This window comes from Quercus robur, chromosome 2, assembly GCF_932294415.1.
Source record: "Quercus robur chromosome 2, dhQueRobu3.1, whole genome shotgun sequence".
Lineage (NCBI taxonomy): Eukaryota > Viridiplantae > Streptophyta > Magnoliopsida > Fagales > Fagaceae > Quercus > Quercus robur.
The window spans coordinates 72,001,764-72,019,533 of record NC_065535.1 but is presented as its reverse complement, the minus strand read 5'-3'; the positions used below and the strand labels follow the sequence as shown (position 1 = coordinate 72,019,533).

The 17,770-nt window shown below is 35.4% G+C and overlaps 2 protein-coding genes and 1 long non-coding RNA gene across 6 annotated transcripts; 1 reads left to right on the top strand and 2 right to left on the bottom strand.

Moving 5' to 3' along the window:
- The first annotated feature begins 112 nt into the window (after positions 1 to 112).
- On the top strand, positions 113 to 2,167 carry LOC126714880 (transcription factor WER-like). Its single transcript, XM_050415284.1, has 3 exons — positions 113 to 848; positions 967 to 1,096; positions 1,655 to 2,167. Exons 1-3 carry the CDS (start codon positions 716 to 718, stop codon positions 2,022 to 2,024), a joined length of 633 nt encoding a protein of 210 aa, XP_050271241.1. The 5' UTR covers positions 113 to 715; the 3' UTR covers positions 2,025 to 2,167.
- Positions 2,168 to 3,026: 859 nt separating this feature from the next.
- LOC126714878 (beta carbonic anhydrase 1, chloroplastic) lies at positions 3,027 to 17,519 on the bottom strand. 4 transcript variants are annotated; one of them, XM_050415281.1, is made up of 10 exons: positions 17,305 to 17,519; positions 15,616 to 15,677; positions 15,354 to 15,497; positions 15,149 to 15,197; positions 14,830 to 14,946; positions 14,639 to 14,692; positions 14,092 to 14,177; positions 13,569 to 13,674; positions 13,108 to 13,266; positions 3,027 to 3,227 (listed from the first exon to the last, which is right to left on the bottom strand). In XM_050415281.1, exons 1-10 carry the CDS (start codon positions 17,491 to 17,493, stop codon positions 3,189 to 3,191), a joined length of 1,005 nt encoding a protein of 334 aa, XP_050271238.1. In that variant the 5' UTR covers positions 17,494 to 17,519; the 3' UTR covers positions 3,027 to 3,188. The 4 variants fall into 4 exon arrangements, with proteins under 4 accessions (XP_050271238.1, XP_050271239.1, XP_050271240.1 ...); XM_050415282.1 differs by lacking the exon at positions 13,108 to 13,266 and adding an exon at positions 3,486 to 3,644; XM_050415283.1 differs by lacking the exon at positions 17,305 to 17,519 and adding an exon at positions 15,905 to 16,053.
- Positions 4,113 to 4,450, bottom strand: LOC126714881 (uncharacterized). The gene is made up of 2 exons (XR_007651701.1): positions 4,375 to 4,450; positions 4,113 to 4,256 (listed from the first exon to the last, which is right to left on the bottom strand). It is a non-coding gene; the product is annotated as an uncharacterized LOC126714881 (long non-coding RNA).
- Positions 17,520 to 17,770: the final 251 nt, after the last annotated feature.

The window sequence follows — 17,770 nt, the reverse complement described above, 5'->3', positions numbered from 1 at the left end:
GGAATAGTGTAGATCTAATTGTTGATCATGTATAATTATAAACCAACAACTTAAGAAAACTAAATGCAGTTGTGAGAATGCTAACACTAATTTTTTAGTGAGTCTATTAGGCTCTCTTTTGTTGTATTTATGTAACAAGATTTGTACATAAACTTGTCAATGAGCATTAGCTCAAATGATACTAACTCTTCTCTTAATAATCCTTTAATAATAAGATGGAGGGTAACATCATAAGTTCTAAGGTTTAAATCCGGTGTGTGTTACTTAACAATTAAAGGAAAACAAAATAAAAACAAAACACTTGTACATTGACTTACACCAAAACATATTCTTCAATTGAGGATCTTGTATTGAAAATGAGATCATGCTCGAGGGGGAGCTCGTCAATACAAACAGCCTTTTGCAATTGCCAGTATCATAAAGTTTGACAATGAACCTAATAAATGCAGTGTCAAGATGTGTGCCAACTCTGCATTGTAAATCATCCAAAGTCACCCTCTTTTGTTTGAAATTTCAATACCTATAGTCCTAGCACAGTCAGATACTGTGTAACAGTCTCCATCATTATCTCGTTATAAAGTTCGGATAATAGTTACACACACACGAGGGGTCCCCCATTACAGCTCTTCACAACTACATAAAGTAGTCAAGAAAGTAGGAAAATTATCCAATATTTCTCTTCCTCCACTTTCTCAATTGGCAAGAAGAAACAACAATGACAAAGAAAATGATGGAGGAAGGGAACACATATAAGAAGGGTTTATGGACTAAGGAAGAAGACAAGATACTTACGGATTACATTAAGGTGCATGGAGAAGGAAAGTGGAATCTTGCTGCTAAGAAGACAGGTTGAAATGTTTCTTTATTGATTTACTTGTTTGTTGGTGGGATAAATATATACTTCTTTTGCATTGCTTTTTAATAGAGAAAAAGGATTCTAATTATCTATTTTCTAATGTGATACAGATTTGAAGAGATGTGGGAAGAGTTGTAGGTTAAGGTGGATGAATTACCTAAGTCCTAATGTGAAGCAAGGCAGTTTTACTGAGGAAGAAGAAGACCTTATTATCAGACTTCATAATCTCCTTGGAAACAGGTAATTCCTTTTGGCAATATTACCAATCACCTCTCCCAGACCAGTAAAAAGTGTGAGTTTTGTGCACTGGTTTTGACCTTTATATATATATATATATATATGCCTTAATTCTGTATTTCAGCTGCATTTGAATGCTTCTCATTTAGCCAGGCTGGGATTTTATTTTGTGTTTTTTAAGGCCTTGAAACTGCCTAAGTTCTCTATAAGGATGATCATGGTCCCATAAAGAAGAAAATCCTATTTTTTGAACTTGATTCCATGAAACTTGGGATTGGAGGAATTATTGAAAAGCAACCATGATAGTTTGTCCTTCTGAATACGCAGTTAGGAATGGACTCTAATTGCAATTACATGAAGTATTATTTGCAGTAAATTGCAAAAGGATTTATACTAGGTAGATGGGTCAATGGTAATTAAATTGTTGTAGCAGTAGTGCTAACAATTTCTGAATATGATACCTGCCCTGTTTTTTCTTTCTGAAATTAATAAAGGTCATACAGAGTACACAAAATCTCTCAATATTGCGGGGTCTTTCTAAAACTAAATTCTTTTGTTTAGGTGGTCTTTGATTGCTAAACGGGTGCCTGGACGAACTGACAATCAAGTGAAAAACTACTGGAACTCTCATCTGAGCAAAAAGCTGGGCCTCAAGAAGCAAAATAGTCATCTTGGTGTTACAGGCCTCAATAACTCCAAGACAGTGATAGTCTCTGAGACTTCCAGAACTGTAAGTCCTTGTTGTAATACCAGCAAAGCTATTGAAGATGAGGCAAGTATAGGCACTCAGAATTTTGGTAAGGCCTCAGACTCGCAAAAATCAGAAATCAGCAAGAGTTATATTAACTCTTTTTGGGAGTACTCTGAGAGCGACTTAGATTTAAGCAACCCTGATGGACTTCTGGGATGGGACTTTTTTAATTTTGCTTGACATTGATATTCATTCCTCTATGAGGACCAACAAAATTTCTGTACTAGTTAGTAGTACAAACTGCTTCCTTTTCTTTGGTCATTAAGAGGTATGCTTCAGAAGTTCGTTTATTATAATAGAACACATTTGAAAAATATGCTACACATGCAAATTTCTTAGCAAATGCTAACTTATAAAGGAGAAAAATAATAAATAAATAAAAAAAGAACAACAACAACAAAGAAAGAAGGAAAGAAAGGTGCAGGCGAGATTAGTTTTTAAGATGGACCTAACTTCTATGTGTAACAAAGAGTATCCAAACCAGCCCATGATGTTTTACAAGTCAACTAACTTTGTGAGACAACTAGCCAAGAAAGCTTCTATAACTCAAAAAATGAATGGAAAAGCTGGATGACTTGAACAACCTCTATGGGTTGGCTCAGTGTACTAGAAATCTTTCTAGGTTTTTTTGTGAGACCTGTTTTAATAATACAATTCGGACACTCTCTCACTATTGTTATGGAAAGCAAGGAGGAAGGGTTAATACTAGGAGTAGTTGCATAAGTTATGAAATTTATGGTTTTATCAGTGCTTAGAAATTGAAATATTCATGGGATTTGGGATCAATTACTTACTACTCTAGAATTAAGTGTCCTATGAATGTGCTTACAATTATCAGTGTGTGGGGGCCGATGTTGGACGTTTAGCGTGTTACTCTTTTGTTTGTGATGAATCATTTTGGCCATTACGATATATCATTGAAGAAATTTCTCTCTTTCCCCCCTAATTTAATTGTTATATTGGAAGATAATGAATAATTCCCTAATTTGTTATAGGAACACATGATGAACTTAAACCATGGCTTTCCAAAGATTGAATCCTATTTTTTAGTGGTGATAAAGTATATTTTGGCTTTTCCTCGTAAATTAATCTTCTGTATATATGTTTCTACATCTTATAATATTTTCAATTACTTTGTAACACTTGAAATTATCAAGTATATAATTGGATGAGGCCGGACACTTGAGAAGTTAGGTATATGTCAAGGAAGTTGAGATAAACAATGAAATTCAGTCTCAGGAGACTAAATAAAAGAGGCTTAGTCTACATAAACCAGCTCAATTTATCATATACATATGAAGAAGAGCCTCATCTTTGCAGGAATGAATGGCCTCTAAGCGTGTCCTAGAGCTTCCAATGCAGTATCGTGGCCACGTCTTTTACCTAAAACAGAGACAAAGAAGAAAAATATTGCAGTAGTGAAAAAGAAAAAAAAAAAAAGACACTAGAACATGTTTATTATTTATCAAAGAAAAGAACTTTATTTGCACACCCGTAATAAAAAGGAGCCACAGCCCACAGGTGATCTCCATTTCATATTATAAACTACTAAATCATCAAACCAACGATACAGTACATTGCACTTAGAAAAAGTAATTAGGGAACCAAGATTAGGTCACTGATAATGGTTGATGTTCATACGGAGAAAGAAGGATTCAGTCCAAACTCAAGCCCCCAAAGCTCAAAGGTTCCTTTAACAAAGTCATAATAACCACCCTTCAATCCTAGGGTCTTGTTCACCAAGCCTTCTCTTACAAATGGATAGGACAGCAGGTTTCCAAGTGACACATTCACCGCCTCCTGTATCACAAATCAATCAAATTTGTTAAGAAACATAAACTAATAGAGATTAAAAAAAATGATATTGTAGTATTCAGATAATTCTTCCTAAGTATTATTAGTAACACCCTCTGAAGCTTTATGCATGATTGTTAACATGTTGGGCTTAAATTATTGTCACGTGTTTAGCATGTGTATAGGTTTAGCTGGGACAAGCTTTTTTGTTTTTTTGTCTTCCCTTTCTATTAGTTCTAATTAGCTAAGTACTAGCAATTTTAAAGGCAATAATCATGGCAAAGAATTTGAGGAAGCAAAGGCTTACCTTTTCACAATGTCCACATAGTTCTGGGACAGAAGCACCAGCGAATTGTGAAATATATTCACAATTTATGGTAACAATTTACGAGCAAATATACATGAGCTTCTTTAGTAACTATATATATATATATAATATGGCAAATAATATGAAAAATAGGTTAGATTACTGACTCATATTTCTCTTTTTTGAAGTGAACGAAACCAGTTTTGATCCTCTCAACTGGGTTAAACGCGCCATTAGAAGTTGATGTTTGTAACTCTGCTGTTATCTGCTCCACTTTTGCAGCTGCAGCAGCTTTCAGCTCTCCTTTCTCACTGCAACCAAGTCAAACATATATATACATGTACTAATCTCATTTCTCTATTCCATTAGAGTACCAAAATATATAATTGTATTGAATTGAACAAAAAAGACTTGGTGATAGAGTTACACCTGAGAAGTTTCTTGAGACCATCAATAGCTTCCTCGTACGAGTCCTTCCCCATGTCTTCCTATGAAGCACGGGTGCGTTTCGGAACTCGGGTGCGGGTGCGGGACTCGGCAATTTTTAAAAAATTAGGGTGCGGGTGCGGCGGGACTCGGCGATTAAAAAATTATTAAAAATATTTTTATTTATATTTTCTATATATTTTCACTATTAAAATATTCTTAAAAAACACATTAATATAAATGATTCACAAAACAAAGAAAGAATAAGGCAAGAAACGCATCTGAGGCCAGAATTTCGGCCTCTCCGGCGATTTTCACGGCCTGTTTCGGCCGATTCCGGCATGTTTCGGCCGATTCCGGCCTGTTTCGGCCGTATCGGTCGCCGGCCGATATGGCCGATACGGCCGATTCGGCCCGATTTGGGCCGCGTCGGCGCCGATTTTGCCCGCGTCGGCCCGAGTCGGATCCGCCACGTGGCGCGACGCGGCACGACGCGGGACGGACGCACGGTCTGCGGCGTCCCTCCCGCGTCGCCGCGTCCCGCCGCGTTGGACGTGGGTGCACCGGCCTGGGAGCCGCGTCCGTGCATCCTTGATGTCTTCTCTCTGCAAATTAAGGAAAAGAATACCATGTAAATTGTAAATTAAAAAAGAAAAAGAAAAAGAAAAAAAAGTGTAGTATATAAGTAGTAACCTCATAATAAAAGTTTACCTCCTGTTAAAGATATATTAGCCCATTAGTATAGGCTCAAGCCTAATTCTACTTTGTGTGCAAGCCAAATCTCTTACTTGTACTAGAAGTCTATTAGTCTAGGGTTTAGTCTACTACATATACACATGTTATAATTCATTGTAACACAGGATTTGTACTACACTCTAATATATTATTGATGTAGCCCTTTAGGGTTTCCTCCGTAGATGTAGGCCGTTAGGCTGAACCACGTAACTCTCGTGTATTACTGTGTTCTATATTTTATGCTTTTGCTTCCGCATCCATACTAGCATATTCAACATGGTGTATCAATGCTAATATTTAACATGGTATCAGAGCCAGGTTCCTGTGGCTATGATTTTCTGTCCTTGTGGTATATTTAAGAGCAATCTTTGTCTTCCTCGGTGTTTTTTTTCGTTGCGTTCATCTTCTTTGGCTTCCTACTGCTGCCGTCAAAACTCTCTGGTATAGTCAAGCTATCGTTAGAAGTCGCATCAACACTGCATGACCATTGCCTTCCTCAAACTACCGTCACATAGCCAAACTTCATTCAAGGGATCTTTTCAACCTTATCAAATCTCAAGATTTCATCAAGCTTCCATCTTGAGTTTGAGAGGGGGTGTTAAAGATATATTAGCCCATTAGTATAGGCTCAAGCCTAATTCTACTTTGTGTGCAAGTCAAGTCTCTTACTTGTACTAGAAGTCTATTAGTCTAGGGTTTAGTCTACTACATATACACATGTTACAATTCATTGTAACACAGGATTTGTACTACACTCTAATATATTATTGATGCAACCCTTTAGGGTTTCCTTCGTGGATGTAGGCCGTTAGGCTGAACCACGTAACTCTCGTGTATTACTGTGTTCTATATTTTATGCTTTCGCTTCCGCATCCATACTAGCATATTCAACATGGTGTATCAATGCTAATATTTAACACTTCCAATATGTTGTAGTGGCAAATTAATACTATTAGGCTACTATAGCTTAAACACAATCACTAAAAAAAAAAGGTTTTGACAACATATATTCATGCAAGATATACTAATTTAGAGTACCTATTTTTCAGTTCTTATTATCGAACTCTTCAAGTTTGAGAAAAAATCAAATTAGAAATGTTTAGAGGAACTTAGAGAAAGCATGTAGATATATATATAGCGGGTGTTGTGTGTACTCAAATGAGGAAACGAAATTAAAGGGAAACTGAGGAAATAGTCGCAATGAAACGGAGAGGAATAATAACCAAGTTTTTGTTTTTAGTGCGGTATTATTGCATTTGAATGGACCTTTTCTTTTAAGAATCTATGCTTCAAATTCTATATTCGGCTTAGAATACGCCAACAATGTCTTCTTTCAACTCCCACATTTATTTCATATTTTCTCAAAATCCGAAAAAATGAAGCCCTTTATGGCTTTATGTAATCTGAATTCTCAGTACCACACACTTGTCAAAGTGACAAAATACGTGTATGAAAACCAAGGCAAGCCCATGTGAAGTGGGCAACATTGAGACCGTGTTCTTCTCAGCGTTCCCTACGCTTCATAAATACAGTAATGTTTTTGAATAATTCATCTTTGTGGCATTCATATGTATGGACCCTCGATCTACACCTAATCAATTAGTAATTAATTTAAGCTCTATCGTATTTAGTCGAAAGCGATATATAACTTCCTAAAACACTACGTATATATATACATGGCTCGAGTGTATGTAATATTGCCACGTACAAAAAGAAAAGAAAAAGAAAAGAAGCATGCATGGATATATATAGTGAGCCAATGAGTAGCCACCACATTGGCAAAGGATGATAAAAAGGTAGTCAATTGTGAAAGAGTAGAATCTTTATAGTAAAATGTAGTATATACTATATAAACATAGTATGTATATATCCCCCATTATTCACATCCACTTATAATTAATGTTCACCAATATTGATAGCTCCCCCCCCCCCCCTCCATGAAACGTAGTTGGTCTCATGGTCCACACTATTAAAGTTCAAAAATGTATGATCTTTATAAGCATTAAACTTGTACATGAATTATTTTACATACTCTCCCAAAAGTAACTGAAATAGTAGTTTAATTTAAAACAGTTTGTATATAATAAACACTATTCTTTTTATAAAATACATGCTCAATAATTATTCACCCATTATTCACATCCACTTATAATTAATGTTCACCAATATTGATAGCTCCCCCATGAAACGTAGTTGGTCTCATGGTCCACACTATTAAAGTTAAAAAATGTATGATCTTTATAAGCATTAAACTTGCATATGAATTGTTTTACACACTCTCTCAAACAGGGGCGGCTTGATGCATTTGGGGGCCTAAGGCGAAAATTGATCATCTTATTTAGATGCAAAATTACTACTAATTAACATGAACTGCATAGAATTTTTTTTAAAAAAAAAATTTTAAGACAAAAAAAATTTGACAAAATTTTTCATACTTGTTGATGTGGTAGATTGATAGTGGTAAGTAAAACAGTGGTGTTAGTGGTAGATTTAGATGAAAACTAGTAAAAGTTTGCTAATTAAACTCTTATTATTATTCTTTTTTTTTAGAAGTGCAACATTCACAATATTTTTTACAACAAATCCTAGATTTTAAACTGTTTTTTGTTTTTTATTTGAAAATATCACTATAATTATTTTTTTGCCATCAACAATAGGCTGTAATAACTTGCTACTTAGCATTAGTTGTAAAAGTGTTGTGAAAAATATTGTGGACGACGTTGCATTTTTCTCTAATTTTTTATTTGTTTTTCATCTAATAAAAAAAATTATTTTATTTATTAATTATAAATAATCCTATTGGTTAAAATTTAGGGGCCTTTTTTTTACTTGGGGCCTTAGGCGGTTGCATTTTTTGCTCCACCATAGAGCCGGCCCTGCTCTCAAAAGCAACTGAAATAGTAGTTTAATTTAAAATAGTTTGTATGTAATAAACACTATTCTTTTTATAAAATACATGCTCAATAGTAAAAACACATGTATAATTAATGGTCATAACATTAAGTGGCATTTTATTCTATTTTATACAATTATTGTTAAAAGTCTTATAGATCAACTGAATTTTTTGAAATTTACAGATTTTTCAAACAAAATACTTTCCAAAAACACCTAAAACACTCAAAAATCTTTTTGTGCTTGAATAAACAAAGATTGAGCTTGTGAAAACACATTTCATCAAGTACAATCACACAAATGAATATGGCATTTATTGAACATAAACTTGTGTGTTGTGTGTGGATATCAACAATGAGATAGTCCTTAGTCTAATGTGAAGCTTCAATGATCAATTCAACCAAGGCATACACAATTAGCACTAGATCAAGTGATCCATCTCAATTATAGAAATATGTATATATGACCTCCCACAAAACTTGATAACTTATCTTGGAGCTTTACATTTGACTCCACTTTCAAACATAACATTTGATCATTTTGATCTTTTGAGACAATCACCTCTTATTGTGAGAGTGATATTTGATATTTCACTTTAATGAACAAGCCTTTGGCTGTTTGAATAAACATTCTCTTTAATATAAGGTCGCTTACCCTTTTTCCTAGTCGAATACTAGAATGTGCGACAGGCTTTTGCAGCTCAATATCTCTTTTCATTTGGAGATTTACATTTGGTGAGCTCTTCTTAGCAAAAACAAAAATAAAGAGTGGGAAGATATATAGACACAAGTCTATGCAAGTCTCAAGATCAACATAACTATTCACTAATCATTCATGACAAGTTTGAAGATCTATTTACAACAATCACATAGATTTCAAGATTTCTTCCACAGTGATATGAGTGCAAAGAAACAAGCAATGCTCGGAAATGCACAAAGCCATTAGCACAAAGGTACAAGGCAAAACAGGTTTTGAGACAAAAGCTCAACAATGTTAATCAAACTTTTTGATTTTCTAATTTTTATGTGATTTTTGGATTTTTGACACTAGAAGAAAAAAAGATAGATCAAAAACGAAATAAATTAAAAGTATGCACAAGTAGACAAACAAACAACCAACAGCAAAAACACCAAGCAAACAAACAAATATCGTCACAAAGCATAGGAAGTATTAATGCATGGACATGTTGTAATGCTTATGCATGAGTACCCTTTTTCACCCACACATCACTTGCGTTTGGGGTGATTTCCTTATAGGATTGGGTACGGGAGTTAGGGCTTTCAAACCTTCGTGAGAAGCTTTCCAAGCAGTTGGTGAATGCACCAATCATCTTCATCACATTCATCATTCTGGGATCACCATTCTGATCTCTAGATTGATCACCTGCCCAATTTCTTCTATCATTTCTAGGTCCTCCTGACCTTTGAGGAGTTGCACTATTATTTGCTCTCAGCTTTTGGCAATTTGGTCGAGTATGCCCTTGAAATCCACAATAATGACACACATAAGTTGCTCTAGGACCTTTTTGTGGTCGTGGGCGTGACTTTGCACGAGATTCAGACCTGCCCACATATTGATTTCGGGGATTCACCAACCGTTGGTTCACCACATTCTTCTTCTCCTCCATCTTGAGCTTCTCATCAGTAAGGTCAACTACAACTGGATCTTTGGCCTTTACAAACTTCACTTCTTTAGTGACATTTCCAGATGAGCTACTTCCTCCGGTATATCCCAATCCGGATTTGTCTGAAAAACTCTTTTGAGATGAAATAACATCATCTAGCTTCTTGGTGGTGACCCTCTCTATTTTAGCATTTGCTTGCACAACCTCTTGCTCAAGAAATCTCACTTTTGTGTAAGTTTCGGACAGTTCACCATTCAGTGTTTCTATCTCACATTTGGCCTCCCTATATCGGATTAGGAGACTTTTGTAGTCCTCCTCTGCCTTCTTCATTTTTCTCACAGCAGCCTTGGCCACCCTTGTGTACTCACCCAACTTCTCCAGGAGTGAGTTATAATTCTCTTGAAGATTTGCTGTGCTTTCATCTTCTTCAGCATCTGATTCTTCAACAATTCCCAATGATTCATCATCACTATGTTCTCCAAGGTCTCGTACAAGCAGACTCAACTCATCTGAAGACTCAACATGAGCAATAGTCATAAAAGCTGAATAGTTCCCCTCTCCATCACAGCTTTCTTCAGATTCTGAGTCTGATGAATCCGAGTCACTCAATGTCGTGGCATACACTTTGCCTTTCGATTTCAAATAATTCGAACATTCCTTCTTAAAGTGTCCATGCCCGTTACATTCGAAACAAGTGACACCTTGTGTAGGTTGGGATTCTTTTCCATCTTTCTTTTTGAATTCCCTTTTCTCCCTTCCAGAACTTTGGAATTTTCTTTTATCATCAAATTTGCCATTATTTTTGAATTTCAAGAACTTTTTGAAATTTTTGACAAGGTATACAACATCTTTGTCAACCACATCTTCTCCTGATGAGTCTTAATCTTCCACCTTCTCATTAATGGTCTTAAGAGTAAGAGATTTACTCTTCCGTTGATTGGGCAGCGACATCTCATAAGTCTGAAGAGAACCAACCAGCTCCTGGACTTTGATGTCATCAAGGTCCTTGCTCTCTTCAATCGCCGTTACTTTAGCACGAAAACTTTCCGGCAATGATCGAAGGATCTTCCTTACAATTTTTGAATCCTCCGTTTTCTCTCCCAAGTTGAACTTGCTAACAACCACCTCATTTAGCTTCCCATAGAAAGAGTCAAAAGACTCATCCTCACTCATTTTGAGCTCCTCAAACCGAGTGGTCAGCATTTGCAACTTGGTGTCTTTCACTTTCTTTGTGCCTTCATAGGTGGTTTCCAATATCTCCTATGCTTCTTTGGCAACGGTAATATGAGAAATCCTATAAAATTCATCTGGAGAAACACCACAAAAAATAGCATTGAGTGTTTTACTGTTAGCGTTAGATGCAGCAAGTGCTGCCTTATCCCATGTGGATTTGGCTGCCTCAGGTCTGGTCCAACCAATCTCAACAGCATCCCAAACAGATTCATCAATGGAACACAGAAAAGCTCTCATGCGAACCTTCCAAAAAGCATAATTACTACCATCAAAATATGGAGGAGCATTTAGGGATTGAGACCGATCCATCTCAAAAGGGAGTCAAGGATCACACAATGGTAATGAAACCAATAACAGTGTACCTACTCTGATACCAAATGAAAGTTCAAATATGTGTATAAACACCCTTGAACGTTTAGACCCCCAAATTACAACTTAACCAATTCAAGCATTATGTCAAACAACAAGTGTGCGGAAACTTAACATAAGCTATAATATGAAATTGGTAAAATTATCTAAGCCAAATTAAAATCACAATCCACAGCAGATAATGAAAAGGCAAAGATAGAAAGGAAGGAAGATGCAAACACAAAGACAACATGCGATGTGTTATCGAAGAGGAAACCAAAGCCCTCGGCGTAAAACCTCTCTGCCGCCCTCCAAGCGGTAAACAATCCACTAGAAAATATAGTTGGGATACATGGATAGCAATAGACCCTCCAAGCCTAATCTACCCAGTGCACCTAAGCCCTCCAAGCTTCTTGCTCCAACGAGGTTGCGCCAAACCTTTTTCTTTTCTAACTTCCCGAATTCCGCTACTAGACCGTAGCATCAACCAATGAAGATTGGTTCCTTCCTAACTACTTCCCAGAAATCCAAACAGCTCTCTCACAGTAATGATAATGGTGAGAACCAGGTTTGGTAAGATGCCTCTCAAGGATTTAACAATGGAGAGGAAGAGAGTTGAGGAATTTGAAGAGACTCTAATGTATAGATTGTTGGTGAATCAATCTTGTTTTTCTTTAGGGTTTCTCTCTCAAAATTCTCTCTGGAAGCTCTCATACAATCGTGGGTAAAAGGGGTATTTATACTGGAGTGGGAGAGGAATGTGAAACGTCAGGATTTACAAAACAGGAGTGGCTCGCGGCTTAACTAAGTCGCGAGATCCAGTCGCGAGATAACCGTATGGCCAGTTGTCCTGTTTTGTCCTGTAGTGCTCCAGCTAGCATGACTGTTCACCTTCCGACATGCTTGGCACGTGTGCTGCGTTTGGCGGCTTGCAGCCGTAAGTCACCCGCAAGGCCAAGCCGCGAGTCTCTGTTTTCTTCCACACTCTTGAGCAAACTTCACTCTATCTCACTCACTACCCTTACATCAAACCCACCTAAATACAGGGTTACTAAATGCTGAATTACAAGCAAATTTGGCACGGAATAAAGCCAATTAGATGGTTGAATAAATTCAACCTTACATTACTCTTTTGTTTGTGATGAATCATTTTGGCCATTACGATATATCATTGAAGAAATTTCTTTCTTTCCCCCCTAATTTAGTTGTTATATTGGAAGATAATGAATAATTCCCTAATTTGTTATAGGAACACATGATGAACTTAAACCATGGCTTTCCAAAGATTGAATCCTATTTTTTAGTGGTGATAAAGTATATTTTGGCTTTTCCTCATAAATTAATCTTCTGTATATATGTTCTACATCTTATAATATTTTCAATTACTTTGTAACACTTGAAATTATCAAGTATATAATTGGATGAGGCCTGACACTTAAAGAAGTTGGGTATATGTCAAGGAAGTTGAGATGAACAATGAAATTCAGTCTCAGGAGACTAAATAAAAGAGGCTTAGTCTACATAAACCAGCTCAATTTATCATATACATATGAAGAAGAGCCTCATCTTTGCAGGAATGAATGGCCTCTAAGCGTGTCCTAGAGCTTCCAATGCAGAATCGTGGCCACGTCTTTTACCTAAAACAGAGACAAAGAAGAAAAATATTGCAGTAGTGAAAAAGAAAAAAAAAAAAAAAAAAAAAAGACACTAGAACATGTTTATTATTTATCAAAGAAAAGAACTTTATTTGCACACTCGTAATAAAAAGGAGCCACAGCCCACAGGTGATCTCCATTTCATATTATAAACTACTAAATCATCAAACCAACGATACAGTACATTGTACTTAGAAAAAGTAATTAGGGAACCAAGATTAGGTCACTGATAATGGTTGATGTTCATACGGAGAAAGAAGGATTCAGTCCAAACTCAAGCCCCCAAAGCTCAAAGGTTCCTTTAACAAAGTCATAATAACCACCCTTCAATCCTAGGGTCTTGTTCACCAAGCCTTCTCTTACAAATGGATAGGACAGCAGGTTTCCAAGTGACACATTCACCGCCTCCTGTATCACAAATCAATCAAATTTGTTAAGAAACATAAACTAATAGAGATTAAAAAAAATGATATTGTAGTATTCAGATAATTCTTCCTAAGTATTATTAGTAACACCCTCTGAAGCTTTATGCATGATTGTTAACATGTTGGGCTTAAATTATTGTCACGTGTTTAGCATGTGTATAGGTTTAGCTGGGACAAGCTTTTTTGTTTTTTTTGTCTTCCCTTTCTATTAGTTCTAATTAGCTAAGTACTAGCAATTTTAAAGGCAATAATCATGGCAAAGAATTTGAGGAAGCAAAGGCTTACCTTTTCACAATGTCCACATAGTTCTGGGACAGAAGCACCAGCGAATTCTGATTTCACCTTGTTCTTGGCAGGCAAAGCAATTTTGACCCAGTCTTCAATAAAGTCACTGCATATCCCAATCAATAGAGAAAGCCACAGTGTGTGAGTCAAGGTTTAGTCACTTCTTAATCCAATCAAAATGTTGTTAACTTCTTGATATTAAGGTGTTTAGGCATTTAATAAGCTTGACCAAAACTCTTTAGGTGGGGAAATTCACCTAGTATGAACTATTGAGAGAGAGAACTTTTCTTAAGCCTGAGAACTGTATTGGACTAAAATTACATGGAAGACCCATTTCCCTGATTCAAATTTCAAATTTGGATTGGGCCTAAAATTAGATGCAGGACTTTTGCAAAATCCTGTTCCACATATATATACTGCTCTGTAGCAATTGGATCTTTTAGGGTGGAAAATGATAGTAATATTCTGGCTTCCTTTTATTGGGTATTAGCAAATAGGCATGGTGACTAAAGCAAGGCCTTACGTAGTGCTGGTTCCATCGAAGGGAAAGGAAAGAAGCCCCTTAATTCCACCACATGCACTGTGTCCAATCACCACAATGTATTCCACCTGTGAAATTTATTGAAAATAAATAGAAACCAAAATAAACAAACACAACAATATACAATATTTTTCTCATTTCATAGATTCGTGTCTCTACAATCTACACTTTTTAAAATTTTCTAGAATTGTTAGGAACTTAGGATAACTCAACTATAAAGTTCCTAAATTCTATTTATTTATTTTGAAACATGTGTATTAGATTTTGCCACGTCATTAATATTTAAACAAATAGAGGTCGAAGACCTACTATAATTGTAAGTGTTTTCGCCAAAAATAGCAAGTTATAGATTCAAGTCAAAGATCGGTATCAATTTAAATTATTGATGACATGGTAAAATCTAATTCATTTATTTTAAATTGAATGGATAAGAGTTTAAAAACTCCATAATCCTACTAAAGTTATCATAAGAACTCTATCGAATCTTAATAAGTTGTACACATAATTTCATTCTCAAATTAGTCCTTACCTTGAGATGCAAAACTGCGTATTCAACTGCAGCACCAACTCCAGCATATTTAGTCTGTTGAGCAAAGAAAAGACCAAAAATAATTGCTTATAGCAAGATATTTTTAATTTTTAATTTTTTTGAGAAACATTTTTATTGCTTATTATAGCAAGACAAGGCAATATAGATAAGAAAAGACTTGTAATGGGGACCTTATCATATGGTGGAACCAAGTTAGCAACATTTCGGACCATAAAAGCCTCTCCTGGTTGGAAATCAAGCACATGTGATGGACAAACCCGGGAGTCCGAGCATGCAAACACCATAAACTACAACATTATATAAAATTCATATTAATTATATTTATCAATGTTCCAAATACAATAGAATAAAACACCCACCATATATAGGAACCAAAAATATGCAAGAAAAAAAAAATTGCCACTACCCACAAGTTGATTACAAAATGGAAACAAATTAATTGCATGGCATTTATTGAAAAATATGTAAGAAGGAAAAAAGATCATGTACCTTGGGGCTTTGGCCTTTGGCCAGTTCACCATACAAAGCAGGGTTCTTACTACAATTGAATTCAAAAAAATGAAAAGTAAGTAGAAAGATTAATTAAAATAGTCTATTAATGGTAACAATTTACGAGCAAATATACATGAGCTTCTTTAGTAACTATATATATATAATATGGCAAAGAATATGAAAAATAGGTTAGATTACTGACTCATATTTCTCTTTTTTGAAGTGAACGAAACCAGTTTTGATCCTCTCAACTGGGTTAAACGCGCCATTAGAATTTGGTGTTTGTAACTCTGCTGTTATCTGCTCCACTTTTGCAGCTGCAGCAGCTTTCAGCTCTCCTTTCTCACTGCAACCAAGTCAAACATATATATACATGTACTAATCTCATTTCTCTATTCCATTAGAGTACCAAAATATATAATTGTATTGAATTGAACAAAAAAGACTTGGTGATAGAGTTACACCTGAGAAGTTTCTTGAGACCATCAATAGCTTCCTCGTACGAGTCCTTCCCCATGTCTTCTCTCTGCAAATTAAGGAAAAGAATACCATGTAAATTGTAAATTAAAAAAAAGAAAAAAGAAAAAGAAAAAAATGTGTAGTATAAAAGTAGTAACCTCATAATAAAAGTTTACCTCCAATATGTTGTAGTGGCAAATTAATACTATTAGACTACTATAGCTTAAACACAATCACTAAAAAAAAATGGTTTTGACAACATATATTCATGCAAGATATACTAATTTAGAGTACCTATTTTTCAGCTCTTATTATCGAACTCTTCAAGTTTGAGAAAAAATCAAATTAGAAATGTTTAGAGGAACTTAGAGAAAGCATGTAGATATATATATATAGCGGGTGTTGTGTGTACTCAAATGAGGAAACGAAATTAAAGGGAAACTGAGGAAATAGTCGCAATGAAACGGAGAGGAATAATAACCAAGTTTTTGTTTTTAGTGCGGTATTATTGCATTTGAATGGACCTTTTCTTTTAAGAATCTATGCTTCAAATTCTATATTCGGCTTAGAATTCGCCAACAATGTCTTCTTTCAACTCCCACATTTATTTCATATTTTCTCAAAATCCGAAAAAATGAAGCCCTTTATGGCTTTATGTAATCTGAATTCTCAGTACCACACATTTGTCAAAGTGACAAAATACGTGTATGAAAACCAAGGCAAGCCCATGTGAAGTGGGCAACATTGAGACCGTGTATGGACCTTCGATCTACACCTAATCAATTAGTAATTAATTTAAGCTCTATCGTATTTAGTCGAAAGCGATATATAACTTCCTAAAACACTACGTATATATATACATGGCTCGAGTGTATGTAATATTGCCACGTACAAAAAAGAAAAAAGAAAAAGAAAAGAAGCATGCATGGATATATATAGTGAGCCAATGAGTAGCCACCACATTGGCAAAGGATGATAAAAAGGTAGTCAATTGTGAAAGAGTAGAATCTTTATAGTAAAATGTAGTATATACTATATAAACATAGTATGTATATATCCACCCATTATTCACATATTAATGTTCACCAATATTGATAGCTCCCCCCCCCCCATGAAACGTAGTTGGTCTCATGGTCCACACTATTAAAGTTCAAAAATGTATGATCTTTATAAGCATTAAACTTGTACATAAATTATTTTATGTACTCTCCCAAAAGTAACTGAAATAATAGTTTAATTTAAAACAGTTTGTATATAATAAACACTATTCTTTTTATAAAATACATGCTCAATAATTATTCACCCATTATTCACATCCACTTATAATTAATGTTCACCAATATTGATAGCTCCCCCATGAAACGTAGTTGGTCTCATGGTCCACACTATTAAAGTTAAAAAATGTATGATCTTTATAAGCATTAAACTTGCATATGAATTGTTTTACACACTCTCTCAAAAACAACTGAAATAGTAGTTTAATTTAAAATAGTTTGTATGTAATAAACACTATTCTTTTTATAAAATACATGCTCAATAATGAAAACACATGCATAATTAATGGTCATAACATTCAGTGGCATTTTATTCTATTTTATACAATTATTGTTAAAAGTCTTATAGATCAACTTCAACATAGACATTAAAAAAAAACACACACACACATATGAGTTCAAATCAAGAGAGAAGTGTACCCAAGTAGGGGTGATGATGGGAGCAGGGGCAGCGAAAACAGGCTTGTTTTGGATGAGGGAGGGAGGAGAGGGAGAAGAGTTAAGCCTAGCAAAGACAGATGGACGTAATGTAGCTTTCTTGATAAGAGAAGATTGGGAAGCAGGAGAGATAGATGAAATGCACCACCCGTTGATTGAAGCCGTCGACATTGTGCACTACACCCTCGTGTTCGTTAACTTTATAGTGTCCTAAATTAATAGGGTCTATCTTCCACATCCGATAATGAAAGCGAAAGCCTAATGAACGAGAGCTTCTACTCTTGTAGATGAGGTTTGGACGCTGGAGATGGTAGGAAGAAAACCAAATTGATGCCATGTCATGTACCTTTAATTTGTGTAACCGATAGGAATACAACATTTTGACATCGTTGATATGCATTGTTGCGATCGAAGCAACGTCGCTTTCAACCGGAACCATTACTTTTTA

Excerpts from the sequence above, each read along its gene's own strand:
- LOC126714878 (XM_050415281.1), bottom strand. The coding sequence starts at position 17,493 with ATGTCGACGGCTTCAATCAACGGGTGGTGCATTTCATCTATCTCTCCT. Across the intron at positions 15,498-15,615 it reads GGTCTCAAGAAACTTCTCAG|TGAGAAAGGAGAGCTGAAAG; the intron begins GTGTAACTCTAT and ends ACTTGGTTGCAG. Across the intron at positions 13,267-13,568 it reads TATGTGGACATTGTGAAAAG|GAGGCGGTGAATGTGTCACT; the intron begins GTAAGCCTTTGC and ends TTTGTGATACAG.
- LOC126714880 (XM_050415284.1), top strand. The coding sequence starts at position 716 with ATGACAAAGAAAATGATGGAGGAAGGGAACACATATAAGAAGGGTTTA. Across the intron at positions 849-966 it reads TCTTGCTGCTAAGAAGACAG|ATTTGAAGAGATGTGGGAAG; the intron begins GTTGAAATGTTT and ends AATGTGATACAG. Across the intron at positions 1,097-1,654 it reads CATAATCTCCTTGGAAACAG|GTGGTCTTTGATTGCTAAAC; the intron begins GTAATTCCTTTT and ends TCTTTTGTTTAG.